The 15,454-nt window shown below is 41.0% G+C and overlaps 1 protein-coding gene and 1 pseudogene across 1 annotated transcript; both read right to left on the reverse strand.

Moving 5' to 3' along the window:
* Positions 1 to 5,907: 5,907 nt before the first annotated feature.
* On the reverse strand, positions 5,908 to 7,624 carry LOC112166338 (stemmadenine O-acetyltransferase). Its single transcript, XM_024303162.2, has one exon. The coding sequence runs from the start codon at positions 7,545 to 7,547 to the stop codon at positions 6,216 to 6,218; it is 1,332 nt and encodes a 443-aa protein (XP_024158930.1). The 5' UTR covers positions 7,548 to 7,624; the 3' UTR covers positions 5,908 to 6,215.
* Positions 7,625 to 8,055: 431 nt separating this feature from the next.
* LOC112203428 lies at positions 8,056 to 9,386 on the reverse strand (annotated as a pseudogene).
* Positions 9,387 to 15,454: the final 6,068 nt, after the last annotated feature.

The raw sequence follows: 15,454 nt of genomic DNA on the forward strand, positions 1-15,454 counted from the left end.
GCTAAAGTGCGGACGTCGATGCAGCAGCGGCTTCCAGGCGGCGGCGGCACAGGGATGGCCGGAGGGAGGCCGGAGGCGTCCCAGACCTCTTCTGGGCGGCGTTCAAGGTCGGAGGAGGTCGGGCTTGCCGGTTTCTGGGCAGCCACCTCACCTGCAGTTGCAGGTTTTGTGCAGCACCGCAGAACCGTCGCCGGCGACTCCACCGGACCGCAGACCCCTCCGCACGACCCCCAGCGTCCCTCCGGCAAGCCGCGCCGCGCCGTCGCCGCTCGATTGAGGCCGGAGGAGCGACGTCCGCACTTTTTCTGAGTTGCGGACGTCCGCTCTCGAACGGCTTTCTATATATATATATATATCAAGGTTCGAAAAATCGCTAGGCGCTAGTCGGGCGGTGGTCAGGGGAGTAGCGCCTAGACGCCTATGCAGTTTTATATTCTTTAACTTTATTTTTATTTTTATAGCATATAATTATATAATAAGAATATGTAAATATATAAATAATGATAAAAATACTCAAAATAATCAAGATACTCAAAAAATAAAAATAGGAAGAAAAACAAAAGAGCTTCATAAACATTATACTATGGAAAACCCAACTAAAATTTAAGTAAACAAATACATAAGTGATCCAAATTCATGTAATATTTCAATAGTATTCCAAGTCTGGAATTGCAGCAAATGATAGTACCATCACGTCTATTATTAGTACTAGTCACTGAGCCCTGCAGAAATGCGGGAGAGAGGGATACAGGGTCAAAAACGACATTTCAACCCCCTAAAGGGCAGCCTATAATTTTAAGAAAAAATCAAGGACAAAAACAACTTTTCTGCCAGCCTGATATTCTCTTTGAACAGTAGGGACATAAGCGTCTTTTCCACCCCCTCTTGTGAACAGTGTAACAGTAAACTCATGCTTAATATATATATATATATAATTATATAATTTATATGATATATCTACATATCTACCCCATTAGCACAATCCGCCGGCCTAAGTGCCTAACCCATTGCACGTTTGTCGAAAAAGAGAAAAAAAATTAGTTTTATTAATTGATTAATTTAATTTAAACAAAGGGCAAAAAGAAAAAGCATAGTCAGTGTGGCAGAAGGTGGTGGTCAGCTTCCCACGTCATCCACCTCCCTCATGTTGATGTGCAGGGCTGGCCCTGTGAGTTTGGTGGCTCAAGGTGAAAAAAAATTCGAGGCCCAACAAATTCAACAATTGAATCCCTAAAGATGTGGTGATGTGGGTGGTGGACGACAACGGTTGGCGGTTTTGGAGGACTGGAGGAGTGCTGCTAGTACGGTGTTTTGGAACAAGTAAAATTGCAAATCTTATTGCTTGCAAAGATTTGAAAGCTCCTGCAGCCATCAAAATGAAAACCCACAACAGTTATATAAATGAAGACAAGTAAAACACAAAGCAAAAGGAATGAGATCCTGCAAAACAGAGTCAGTACCACAAACTTGACAAGCAAAATTAAACAAAAACAAAACAGTATGTGATAAACAAAAAGTAAAAGAAAAGAAGCAAAGCGTGTCGTCGCTGGCCAATTTCCAGGGCGGCGACAGAGGTGGAGGAAGAGCTTGGCAGAACAGAGAAGAGGGAAGGCGGTGTGGGTTGGGAGGAAGCGGTGCTTGACGCTGGAGGCGAGCACTCTGGGCCAACGAGGCGGAGGAACTCTGGGCCAACGAGGCGGAGGAACTCTGGGGCGGAGAAGCCCATGGATGTGAGGAAATGGACGGTGGATCTGAGGTTGGGGAGGGAGGCGGAGACGATGAGAGGGCACTATGGGTGCCCAAATCAGATCTTGTCCTACCAGGCGTCGGCGCATGGGTTGCTGCCGGATGTGAAGGAGACTGCGTTGAACTCATCGAAGGTCGGTGAGGTTCGTGGTGGTGAAGGTGAGTCACGGTGGTGACAGGAAGTGGGTGTCGGAGGAGAGAAAAACATAGATCTAGTTTCTCTGTCCTCCTTTAAACCAAAACAAGAGGGAAGAGATGAGAGAGAGGGAGGCGGAGAAGAGAGAGACGTGCAAAGCAGAGCTTGGAGGTGTTGGGCGAGAGCAGTGAGCAGGGGTGGGTCATGGGTGGAGGAGATGAGAGAGAGGGAAATGGAGAAGAGAGAGAGATTTAGGGCTGTCAAGAGGGAGGAGGAGACCTCTTGGAATTGAGTAGAGGAGAAGAACAACCCAGTAGAGGAGAAGAATAACCCAACTTGAAATAAAGCGTCCTCACTCCGTGTCTTTTGTTTCTTTAGCTTTTTTTTTTTTTTTAATTGCAGGCCAACAAATTTTTTTTTTTTTTGAGGCCCCCTGAAATCTGAGGCCCTAGGCCTAGGCCTACTTCGCCTAGGCTCAGGGCCGGCACTGTTGATGTGTCAAGTAATAAAGTCATAGCAGTTCAGATCGTTCACTGTCGTCGGTGCTAACCGACTTATAGTCACACAAACCGCCGTGATGGCTCTGATCGTCGATCCTTTTTGCATCGAAGCCTCTAAAAACTAGGCCGACCACTCTTATCTCGATAATATTTTCTTGACCGTCTCTGCTTGATTTTTGGGGTCGACCTCACCCAAGACTCGGAGCTCGATCCGGTCATTGAGCAAAGCGACTGGATTAAATCGGCCTGAAGCTCGACCTGATCTTGAATATATTTGCAGCCACTGCCCAACTGCAGTTTGCCCAACCGCCCAGGAGTATAGTCCCCGCCTTGGTGGCCGCCCAATCCCAACCCGCCCAAATCCAGCGATTTTCCATTACTCGCGGCGAAGACTCACCGCCCAGCGCTTAGGCGCCGCCTGGGCGGCTGAGTTTTAGAACACTGATATATATATATATATATATATATATATATATAATATTTTTCTCAGGTGCAGACGTCCATACCGAAATTTCTGTACGGATTTCCTGTTTTCGACCACTTTCCGGCCACATTTTTACATCTTAACCGTTCAGTTTTTAGGTCCTAATGTATAGATCACCTCTGCAAAATTTCAGCCAATTTGGTGATTGTTAATGTATCCAAAACTGCAATTTACACGAACGGATAGAATCTGTCAAACCGGAACCGTTCGTATTTATAATGATAAATTGTAGTTTTGGATGCCTTACCGATCACCAAATTGGCTGAAATTTTGCAGAGGTGATCTATACATTAGGACATATAAACTGAATGGTTGAAATGTGAAAATGTGGTCGTAAAGTGGGGGAAAACCGGAAATCCGTACCGTCTGCACCTGAGACGGACTGTGTATATATATATGATGGTTCATGCATGGTTCAATTAAGGGAAGGATCATGGACGTACAAAAGGTCAAAAGCCATGCATGAATCAAGATTACGTGGGGCTACACATATATATGCATGCAATTAAAGACAGTTGTAGGAGTCCTCGCGAAGATATATATGAACATATATACGTGCATATCCTACTGTTTGCATCCAAGAAGATTACGTCCAGGACTCCAAAAGGTAATTAACCTTACCTAGAAGATTGCTACGATAGAGTTAATCTCTTATCGCCTACGATATAATATCAAGACTATTTAGAGTTTTGATTTGATTCAAGGCCAATAACTGTGGCCTAAAATATAGTATTTCATTCCTATTAGGAAGAAGAATCTACGAGTAGCCTATATATAGAGGCTAAAGCGATACAATAAAAAACAACAACAACTCAATCAATCGCACAGATTATCAAAGCCTCTCCGGAGCAAATCTATCTGCAACCTAGTTGCAACCCAGCGAAGTAAGGGTAACCCCCTCGCAACCCAACGAAGCTAAAGATACGCTTTAGCAAACCCGTATTTTCTCCAAACTTCCCAGTGATTGCTCTGCTCAACCTACAACATTGAGTATCGATTCGGTGACGCGAAGAGACCACAGCACAAGTCCTTACCAGTAAGGCAAGAAGTCATTTTCCGAAAGGCAGAGAAAAGAACCTGGTGACGAGATTGGTGCTCTCCTCGTCCACAACGTTTGAGAAGAAGTCAGGTCAAGGAACTCCCCGACGACTGCACCCCACGGTGCTGGCACGCCTGTGCACTCAAAAGAGACAATTTGTACCCAGACTAATTTTGGAGCCAAACAGACATAACTTTACAAGTCTAGAACATTGAGGTCAATGTCTTTTATCAGATAGATGTACTGTCTGAGATCATTACTCTTATTATTAATTTATTTTAATCTTATGAAGAGATGAGAGCTTCATTTATACTTTCTAGATTCATATCCACATCATTGTATGTCTAGAATTATGTACACGCCTTTATACTTTCTAGATTCATATCCACATCATTGTATGTCTAGGATAATGTACACGCCTGCAGAAAACAATCCTTTTTCTGTTTTGTATAATAATTCAAGTTATCGTTTAGTACAGTGTTACTCTGGTGCAAGAAATGAATCCAAAGTATTATTAGAAACAATAATATAAAGTAGTAGTCAAAGGTTGATATCGTTGAATCAAAGGGAGTAGCTAGCTAGCCGAGTAGCTCTCGTTTCAACTCAGAGCTCGTTCTTCAATCCATGGGCGGCAAAGTTTGTGCCTGCTACTGATAGCTCGTGATACATATATTCAATAATTATTCTGATATCCAATTGAAGTAAGACAAACTACGTACACAACAGTTCAAGTCTATAGACCCACATGAAATATTGATAAGCTTGTCATCTATCAGTGCCTTCACCGTTCTCGCATATGCACAGCATGTATATGTATCCATTTGTTAAAATTTCCAGCTCCATTTTTCGATCTTGATAAGGACAAGCACATCGTTTTAGTTTTTCTTGTAAAGTTTTCATGTGTATGAATGAGAAATGAGTCGTAATCTGTAAGTGGGGCTCTATAATGAAGAAGAAGGGCTTTCATGATCACTTCATTTTCTTTTTTCATTTTGTGTTCAAATAGCAACTAGTGAAGTAGCAAAAGCTTTCAGTCTGCCTTTAATTGTCCAAATGTCAACCTAAAGATTTCAAATAGCCATTGTGCAAAAAATGTCAACAAGTACGTATCAGATATACTGTATGAAATGAAATTTATATTACAATGCTTAGTTCCAAATTTAGATGGCCACCCATGCATTATCTTATATATGTTAATCATAACGAGTTGAGGGATAAAGAACAAGAAATAGTTCTTTCACTAATTATTACACATTGATCTTGAACAAGCTTATCACAGTACAAGATTTGAAAATAATATAGAATATACATTTTTACACTTTTAAACGTACAAGCAAAATCTCATTGCATGTTACACTTTCACAATTTCACACTAGTTAAGATGGCGGTAAATATTTATCACAAATATCTTGTATTACTATGGTGATAAACTATCACCTCTAATATCATATATTAATGACGTAGATTGACAATTCAATAACATAACATACTAAATCGTCTCACAAATAAGATTTCATTTGTTGGCATTCTTCGAACTCGGGGCGGGCAAAACATATTTGAGAAGCTCCTCGTCCGCCTCGAATTTTTTCATGTCTTCCTCCAACAGATTGATCCACGCCTCAACTCCGTCCCCTACGTTAGTGTTAAAGAAACTGACCAAGTTCTTGAACGTAAAGCTGGCAGAACCAACATAAACAGGCTTTCCCCATCCAAAATCAGCGTCGTTGATCGGAAAGCTACAGAGACTTGTGAAGCTAAACGACACCACCTCTCTGCGTTTCACCTCCTCCGTAAAGCTCCTAGTGAAGTAGCTACAGCTTTCTGCCTTTAATTGTTCAAATGTCAACCTAAAGCTTTCAAAAGGCCACTGTGCAAAATGTCAACAAGTACATATCTGATATACAGTATGAAATGAAATTTATATTACAAACATGCATAGTTCCAAATTTAGATGGCCACCCATGCATTCTCTTATATATGTTCATCATAACAAGTTGGGGGATAGAGAACAAGAAATAGTTATTTCACTAATTATTACACATGATCTTGAACAAGCTTATTACAGTACTAGATTTAAAAATAATATAGAATACACATTTTAACACTTTTAAACGTACACGCAAAATCTCATTGCATATTACATTTTCACAATTTCACACTAGTTCAAAAAAATTTAAGATGGCGGTAAATATTTATCACAAATATCTTGTATTACTATGCTGATAGACTATCACCTCTAATATCATATATTAATGACATAGATTGGTAATTCAATAACATTATATACTAAATCATCTAACAAATAAGATTTCATTTGTTGGCATTCTTCGAACTCGGGGCAGGCAAAACATATTTGAGAAGCTCCTCGTCCGCCTCGAATTTTTTCATGTCTTCCTCCAACAGATTGATCCACGCCTCAACTCCGTCCCCTACGTTAGTGTCAAAGAAACTAACCAAGTTCTTGAATGTAAAGCTGGCAGAACCAACATAAACAGGCTTTCCCCATCCAAAATCAGCGTCGTAGATCGGAAACCTACACAGACTCGTGAAGCTAAACGACACCACCTCTCCGCGTTTCACCTCCTCCGTAAGGCTCCTCAAGAAGCTCAAGTGTCCGTCACCCTCTAGCAGTTTCTTTATGTACTCTTTGTCTACTTGCTTGATGGCCTCCCTAACGTGATTAACCACTCCATGAAGCGTCTCGTCTTTCGGGTCAACGGGTAAAGGCGGCACAGCAATGGAGGTTCGGGTCACGTTTCCGAATGTGTTCTCCGGAAGTGGTGGCTCCATTCTCGTGCGGAGGTTCACAGCATGAGAAACAGTGTACATCGCGTTGGTGGTGACACCATGTTGTTGCATGCCGGTGCATGATGCTATGTAGCGGCTCCATATGAAGGCTGATAGAGCTTCAACGCGAGTAGGGCGTCTGGACATGTCGACGCATTTGGCTCGGATGGCCTGAACCATTGGAGCGTTGAAGACGAAGCGTTTTGTTGAGATGTTTTGCTTTATGATCCCGCTACGGTGTTGGAAGAATCGGGATAAGTCCTTTTGGGGGAAGTACTTGTCTGAGATGAAATCGGGAGGGTGAATATCGTTGCCCTCCCCACGAGCCTCAGCGGCCAGGCCATTGAGAAACGTGAAGTAGGAGAGGGCATCCCCGACCTTGTGGGACATCCCCATGGCGATGCTCATGCCGCCGCAGGCGAAGAAGGTGACCTGGAAGCACACGGGAAGCTCATGAGCTGTGTCTAGCTCGAAAGGGAGGAACTTGTTGAAGTCGTTAGGGTTTGGGTTGTCGATGATGTCAGAGATTTTGCAGTTGGTCTTGGCTTCGACGTAGTAGGCTCCTTCGTCGTTGCAATCGACGTATTGGGTTCCGTGGACTCTTCCGGCTAGTGGGTAGAACTTGACTAAGGTGTCGGATAAGGCCTTCTTGATTTTGCTGCAACGCTGTTCGTGGATGGAAAGGAGGTCCAGGTCGTTGTGGTCGGGTTCTTTCGGGTAGAAGAGGATCATGGGCATGAAGATTGGGGGCTGAATTTGGTCGAGGTAGGAGAGCTTGTGGTGGCGGAGGTGGTCAGGGGTTGGAGATGAGGGTTTGATTGTTTCTGTTGACAGAACCTCCACTTGAAAGTTCATGCTGTTGTTTGTTCGGGAACCCTTCTTTCTTTTTCTTTTTTTGCCAAAACCGTTGGATAGGTGAGGGAAATGCTGAGGGGATAATGCCAATTATTGCCAAGATAGTTGTGTTTATATAGAGTTTGTGATGGATACTCCTACAAGCTAAAGCCCAGTGACATTCAAGAAAGTCAAACAAATCGATTTCGATATTGGGTTTAAAAAATATATTCCACAAGTTCTCCTCGACAGTTCTTGTTTGAGGGAAAAAAAGAAAAGAATACATGATCAGCAAGGTTCTGAACAGGATGTCCGTGAAGTAAGAACAATGAGGACGAAATACGTGTCAGCTAGCCATTAGACTTAATTTTCATGCAGGTCCCACACTCTCATAGACATCATCGTCTCTGTCTCTCAAGTCTCACCCACCCAGTCGAATTAGTCAACACTCACCTCCTCTATCTCTTTTTTTTATTTTTATTTTTATTTTTTTATTATTTTTTTTATCACAAAAAAGGGTTCTCAAACATTTAACATGGGGGAGAGGATCCTCTCCTAAGCTAAATTCTCTCCTAACCTTCCTAAGCTTTTAGCTAGATAAAGACATGTGACAATTTTGAAATCTAATGGTCTACAATGAAACTCAGTTTGTCTTTTTGTATTTTGTTTTTTTCTCTCTCATGTTCTTCTAAACAATGACTCTCTCTTCCTCTCTTCAAACTCTCTTCTTCAAACAAGAGGCGGAAGCGAAGCAAAACCCAGACCAAAGCAAAACCTATGTTGTTTGATCGATATCTTATGTGAGAGAAATTTCATGATCAGCTCTGCCCACAAAAAGGGAACAATTATAGACGATTCTATGTTTCGATTGGTTTTTGTTGCGGAAGAATTTCATGGAATCATGGAATATGTGGGTTGTTTGCTTCAATCTGAGTGAAACAAAAATCATGTAAACAAAAGAGTGGCAAAGAAACATAAGCACAACAAATCAATCATAAGTCCCTTTCAATCCTCCTCCAGATTGATGGAGTCCTTGAACTTTCCATATAAAATTTGCTTCAATTCGGTCATCTGTGCAAGAACAGATTTCTTCTCTTCATGGAGTTTCTCTAAACTTTTGCTAGTTACCTCTTTCTTTTCTTCTATCTTGTTCTCCACTTCTTCTTTCGGAACATGGGCAAAGACTTTGCCAATCTGGAACAACACCACTTCCTCATCTGTGAGAATCAATTCATTCCCTGCATCCTCCAAGTTATCATTTGATTGATCCTTTGCAACTTTGATCTCGTCCTCTACCTTGTGAAACCAGTTATTCAATCTCCTAAATTTATTGATGTTCTACTGGTCCTCCCATGTCACCTCCGTTTCGGATCCTCCACCTTGTTGCGTCTTCGATTCAATCTAAGAGGTTGAAGAAACACAAAGGCAACTACAGTTGATTAAGGCGGGGGGGGGGGAGAGAGAGAGAGAGAGAGAGAGCAGCCAGAGAGGATGAGAAATTTCAGCTGTCAGATTAAGCTGCAAAAGATAGAAAAACGACAATACAAGATGGAGCCGTTGGATCTATTTTGGACACGTGGCGGTTTATGATGAAAAGCTTAGGAAGGTTAGGAGAGAATTTAGCTTAGGAGAGGATCCTCTCCCCATTTAACATTATGCCAGAGCTGCATCAACCTTCAAATCTAAAAACAAAAGATCTGTGCTTTTATATGTACTTCATTTCAAAACTAAGAGTTACTACAACAAAATCTTAGAAAAGGCTAAAGAGATACAAAGACGCACAGATCCAAAGCTGGGTTAGAGTACCGGATCGTCAACTAGTGTAGATGTGGACATGTACGGCCAAGATGAGAACGACATAGAGCGAGAAAAAGATGAGTGTGCACAGCTATGGCTTTGCCGTTGGTCTTCATGCTACCAAACTCGTCTTGCTTGCCGTTTCCCAGCAACGAGAAGAGTAGTCCCGGTTGGAGAAGAATAAACAACACCACCAATTAGTACTGGGGTCCCCAGTCCGCCATTTCCTTCAAAGTTAAAAGCTTTAAATCAAAACTGGGTAGTCTGAATGAGATCTAAAGATGGTAGCTTTTCTCCTTCTCTATCTCTTACTCTTATTCTAGTTTTCTAAAGACTGAAACCTGCTCTTGATCAATGTTTTAAAAGGCTAAGGCGTAACCCGAGGCATTTTCGGGAGAGCCTCACTAAGGCGTAAGCCTTACGATATATAAGTAAATGATAAAAAATATACCTAGCTAGCAAATTATATATATATATATATATATATATATATATATATATATATGCATCAGCCTTGTTGATCATGAATTAATACACATTGTATACATGTATATATAAGTATGCGCAAAGGATATATAAGTACTTAAGTAGAGATGGAGCATCTAACGATAAACATATAATCAAATGGATAAACATATAATCAAATAGGATAATAGGATAAGGTGAATTCAAAAGTCCATGAACTGATTGATCACCCAAATAGAGATGGCATAAGAGCATCTCTCTCCATCGTAGAGAGAGAAAGTATATCCGGTCCTCCCCTTTTGGTAGCTCTAAGATCCTTAACGACGTCTATTGGAGTATTGACGTATTGGACTCGACCTTTTTATCTCCATCTGCACTAAGGAGAGAGAAAGAAGTTCTGAACCTCCAAACTGCAGCAGCATCAGACAGGGCGTACGCCTTGATCATGTTTTCTGCACTTTTTTTCTCCTTAATGGAAAAAGCGTACGTTTTGTATGCCTCTACTCCTTACCGTGAAAACACAGGCGTTTTGATGGAGAAATCCAGCCTTGCACGCCTCAAATCAGGCCTGAGGCGCGCTTTTTAATACCTTGCTCTTGATCCTCATCTTGGTAATTTTGAAAGGAAACAAAGTCGTCACGATTCTTAACATGAAGCTCCATATCCCTTTGAGTCCTACACAAAACTTCCCTCTAAGCCTGCTTCAAGCTCCTTTGAGTCAACTCGTGCTCGTTGATAAAGCCATCGACGAGGTTAACATCAACCTTGGGGAACAACAAGACCAACGGCCTGTTGGTGACCTTGAACTTCTCCTCGTCATTCAAGTACTCCTTGGCGTCCATGGAATCCTTCCACTTGGGGTAGAACTCGGCGGTGGGGGGCAAAATCTCGATCCAAGTGCTCATTCTCTCATTTGCAGTCCTTGCCGTGGCGCTCGATATCTGTGACGAGAGGGTCGAAGGGGATGGGATTGTGAGAACAATGGTGTATATGAATACTGAGGCCCTGCCCATTTCAAGATTTACACTTTCTAATCAATTTGTTTTTGGATTTGCAGATCGGAGATCGGAGAGATGGAGGAGATCAAGAACAGGAGCAAGTACTCTCCTCATTTGGAGTCAATGTTGACTAATTGGACTGGGTGAGAAACAGAGAAGATGATGTTGGTGGGACCCGCATGGAAACTAAGTTGATTGGCTAGCTGACACGTATTTCATCCGCATTTTTCCTACTTTACGGACGTCCGCCTCTGATCCTTGCTATACATATGATAATTATGTTCTTTTTTTTTTTTTTTTTGGAATAAAGGGCTGGTGCAGCTGCCTCCAAGCCTTGATTAATGAAACTGTCGGATACAATGGAGAGACATGAAGCCTAAACCCCTGATTATAATAAGTAGCTAGAGTTTATCCCCAAATAATATCAGGAATCTCTATAAAGCGTACATGTATTCTACCAAGCACTAACTAGCAAAGAGTGCTCTCCATTTGTTTTGACATAGCGATGACATAACGGAAAAATAACTCAATCTGTAACCCGAATACAACGTAGCATAATTACCAATTGCGCAACTTTCCCATTATGTTGCCACCAGAATATAAATACAATGACACTTAGTTTCACATTGCCACTAGGAGGGAGTGACCATTTGACCAGGCTAAGAACTCGCCGCCTACCTTAAGCAGACACATTACTACCACTGGAAGGTTGTGACCATTTGCCAAAATAAGGAACTTGCTGCCTACCCAGAGCAGACAAGGCACACAAGGTGCATAGACCGGGACCAAGCCCACTTCATTCTACCAAAATATGGTAGCAACTTATTAAGCCAACTACTAATATGAAAACAAAAAAACAACTAAGCAGTTTAAAACAAAAAACAAAGCATCTTGGACCTGGGGAGATGCCTCAATCCCAAGAGCCATAAGGTCCAGGATAGGCCCACAGCTAAGCTAGGGCAAGGAGGGCCCAATCTGTGACTCTGGCCCAAGTCAGCTTCTGCACAGACAGCACTGCCACCACTATCCCTCCTTCAAGTCAGTCGCGCCGCCACTGCTTTCAAACCCTAACTGCCATCTAACAGACATCACCGACAGAAAACAGCAGGTAACAAACCTCACCACCATAACCCCGAAACCCGAGCTCCAAATTCCGGGATGAAGATCCAAACCAGAATTGGGGCATCCACCATCATCCTCCTTCAATCCGCTTGACCCCGCTACAAGAGTTGAACCTTTGACAGTGGCCACACAACCGGTCACCAACTTCTGTCACACATCCACTCCCCATGCATCCATCGCCATTAACGAGACACCAGGCAGATTGAGATTCCTCCGCCCCAGACTCCGATCTCCAGACCAACCGCCAGTGACATCATCCCGTACGGCTGCACTCGATGCACGCCGGCAAGGCCAAAGGCCTGAGAAAATGCAGCGGCGCAGCAGGACGAGAACAAGAAAACACGGCGACAAAGTTTGCTAGGGTAATAGAGGCGTGCGCGTGTAGCGCATTCTTTTTGCAATTTTAATTCTTATGATAATTATGTTTATTAATTTACCGTTGTTATGACTTTGATATTGCTGGTATATGTAAAACCTTTTAATTAAGTGATGGTTTAACGTTGTTTCAGTCAAATACTCCATAAAGAAAATATATGCAATCCAGCTTGAGAAATGTTGATCGTGGCAACAAATGAGTTTTCCGGTGAGTTTTCAATCAGTAATATTTATAGTGGCCTCCTTGAGCTTATGGATCATGGGAGAGATTCATGATTGAGTTTTTCTTCTGGTTATATAGTATGCAATTCCACAACGATAAAAAATAAGACGTTTCAGCCTTTCTCTACTAGTAGCTACAAGCTAAATCAAATCTTTTCAACAACATATATACTAAAATTTTAGCGCAAGTGATTTGTGTTCATTCCAAATCAAGGGTCAAAGGTGCTTCAAAGTGTTAAAATCAATATTCACGAAGAAGTCACATCAGTCGATTGGTTGTTTTTATAAGCTAGCTCAACAGATCCTTTATAAATCTCGGGTTTGTTCATTGTGTATATCAAAATTGAAGTTGTCTTTTTTTTTTTTTTTTTTGGATTTTGAGAATAAAAATTGAAGTTGTCTTATTTTCATAAAGGTAGAGAAATGTAAAACAACATACTCTAAACATAAACATAAGATCGACATAAAAATAAGAGTGCGGCTATTGCCACCCTACTAACTGCTTTCTTCACCCTACAAGTTGTTGATTTATTTGAAGACTAAAATGTCCTAATTACAATTTGTTCTACTTATTACACCTTACAGAACACGTACTTAAACTCATTCTTAATCTCTTCATTCATCATTAAATCCTAATGTTTTCTTAGTATTCATCATCTTCAATCTTTCTCATGATATTAATTTAATGATATTAGTTTGTGTGTTCAATTAAATTAGGGCATCAAACACCCATGAATGTGGACTCGTCTAATAGAGAATGAAGTTTATGATAAGATCCATGTTGACAACTTATAATGATTGAATTTCAATTAAATTATTAAAATGTGTCTTGATCATGACCAAGAGGCAAGAAAAATTTGAAGGACTAAATGGAGTTTGAAGCGGTTCATACTTAATTAAAAACTGAAGCAATTACTGATGAAATTGAATTTGACTACCAAAATTAATGGGTTTGGTAGATACATGCCAAATTCCTACGTATGGTATTAGTGGACTTTTTAAATTTTTTTTTTTTTAAATGCGAGCAAAGGCACCTGTTAGTAGACTTGGAAATTGATCAAATTTTGATCCGGATTCACTTTAGATCCATGATTATTGGACAAGTTTGGATTGAAAATTTGATCCGTTAATCCGTTTATTTAACAGATTAAAAACGGATCAAACACGGATATAGGTTGATCCGGTCCATTTTTATAATAATAGAATATAATTTTTTTATTAATATAAAATTATTTTTCAAAAATATAAAATATAAAATGTTAAGAATACTTTGGAAATTTAGTATTTTTTTTTAAGTGGAAATTTAGTATTTTGGTTACCTTTTTTTTTTGGTCTGAAGTATTTTGGTTACCTTAGTTTATCATTTTAGGGAATATTTTGATAATATAATTCAACTTTTGGCTATACTCTTCATGTTTTTAAATATTTTATTAATAATTTATGAGGTATCGTGATAAAAATTTAATATTACTATTTAAAATTAAAAAATATTCATAATTATAAACTGATCACGTTAGCGGATCAGTTATCTATTAATCTGGCAGATCCGGATTTGGATTGAGTTATTAGTGATCCACAGGGTTAACAGAGCGGGTCGGGTTGAAATTTTTTATTACTAAACAGATTCGGATTTAGGTCGATCTACTCCAAATTTGGTCCATTTACAGATCTACCCATTAGGTAGGAGTAGTGATTCTCCACCGATACTATTGTAATTTATTTTAGGATAGCATAATGAGGGAGACATAGAACATGGATCTCGTGATAAAATACATCCATCCTCAATAAGAACATCCTGAATAAATCAGGAGTATCGCCAACACAAAACTCATCTAAACTCAATGACTTAACAAGGTACGCAAGCCTATTGGCGACATCATTTGTTTCAAGAAAAATGTGTCTAAGGGACACCAAGTTGAAGCCCTCAAATAATGATGACAAAGGGTGGAGAAAGGATGCAAATTTTATTTATTTATTTATTTTTTAGGGAGGGCCAAACAGTTGCCCATATGCCACAATCATTAATGAAACCATAAAATACACCGTGGGGGTGGGGAGAAATAATGCCTAACCCCAAATTACAATAAACCAAAAGAGAACATCCCTAACTAATATCAAGAGTCTCAACTAATCCTATGTATTCTAAAACACTTCAATTAGCAAAGAGTGCACGACTGGCTACTCCATTTGCTTTACAATTTTGGCGACATACCAGAAAGATAATGCTCACGCAAAGCCATAATACGCTAATAAAATCAATTTTTCCACTATGTTGCCATCGGATAATAAGTCTAATGATACTTGGTTTCATCCTGCCACTAGGAGGCTGCGACCATTTGAAGGTGCAAGGAATTCGTTGAGTCCTAGGCTAGACACGATGCTCAAAGTGCACCAAAACAGAGACGACGCCCACCTCGCTCTACTATCCTATAGTAGGAATTTATTAAGGACTCAAAATCACCTAAAAACAAAAAAACAAAACAGCAAAAATAAAATACCCGGGCCTAGATAAACTCTGGCCCAATAACCATGCGACCCAAGTAGAGATTTGCACGTTTTCAGCCCTCGCCATAGCCCCTCCACCAACACCTCTTCCACTCCCCACCTATTCATCCCCTACAAACTATGGCCCAATTACCATGCGGCCCAAGTAGAGATTTGCACGTCGTCAACCCTCACCGGAAGCAACCTCATCATCGGCCCTCTACCAGAATCTCCTCCACTACCCATGGCAGCTCATCCCCTGCGAACCTCAACCACCCAGAAAGAGATGTCAACCACCACCATCCGCTGAAACCCTTCCATTAACGGGATCTCACCATCCATGTCAAGAATGGCCTCTCTAAGGCACTAGTAGTCTGCGCCGCCACGCTAATCTTCCAATCGCCGCTTCCTTCATCGTCCATGCCTGGGGATAGAAGATGTTGCGATCTGGGTGTAGATCACGCA

The sequence above is a fragment of the Rosa chinensis genome, chromosome 5, assembly GCF_002994745.2.
Source record: "Rosa chinensis cultivar Old Blush chromosome 5, RchiOBHm-V2, whole genome shotgun sequence".
NCBI classification, from domain to species: domain Eukaryota; kingdom Viridiplantae; phylum Streptophyta; class Magnoliopsida; order Rosales; family Rosaceae; genus Rosa; species Rosa chinensis.

What these genes read in the sequence shown, in the direction of transcription:
- LOC112166338 (XM_024303162.2), bottom strand. Translation starts at nt 7,547, where the DNA reads ATGAACTTTCAAGTGGAGGTTCTGTCAACAGAAACAATCAAACCCTCA.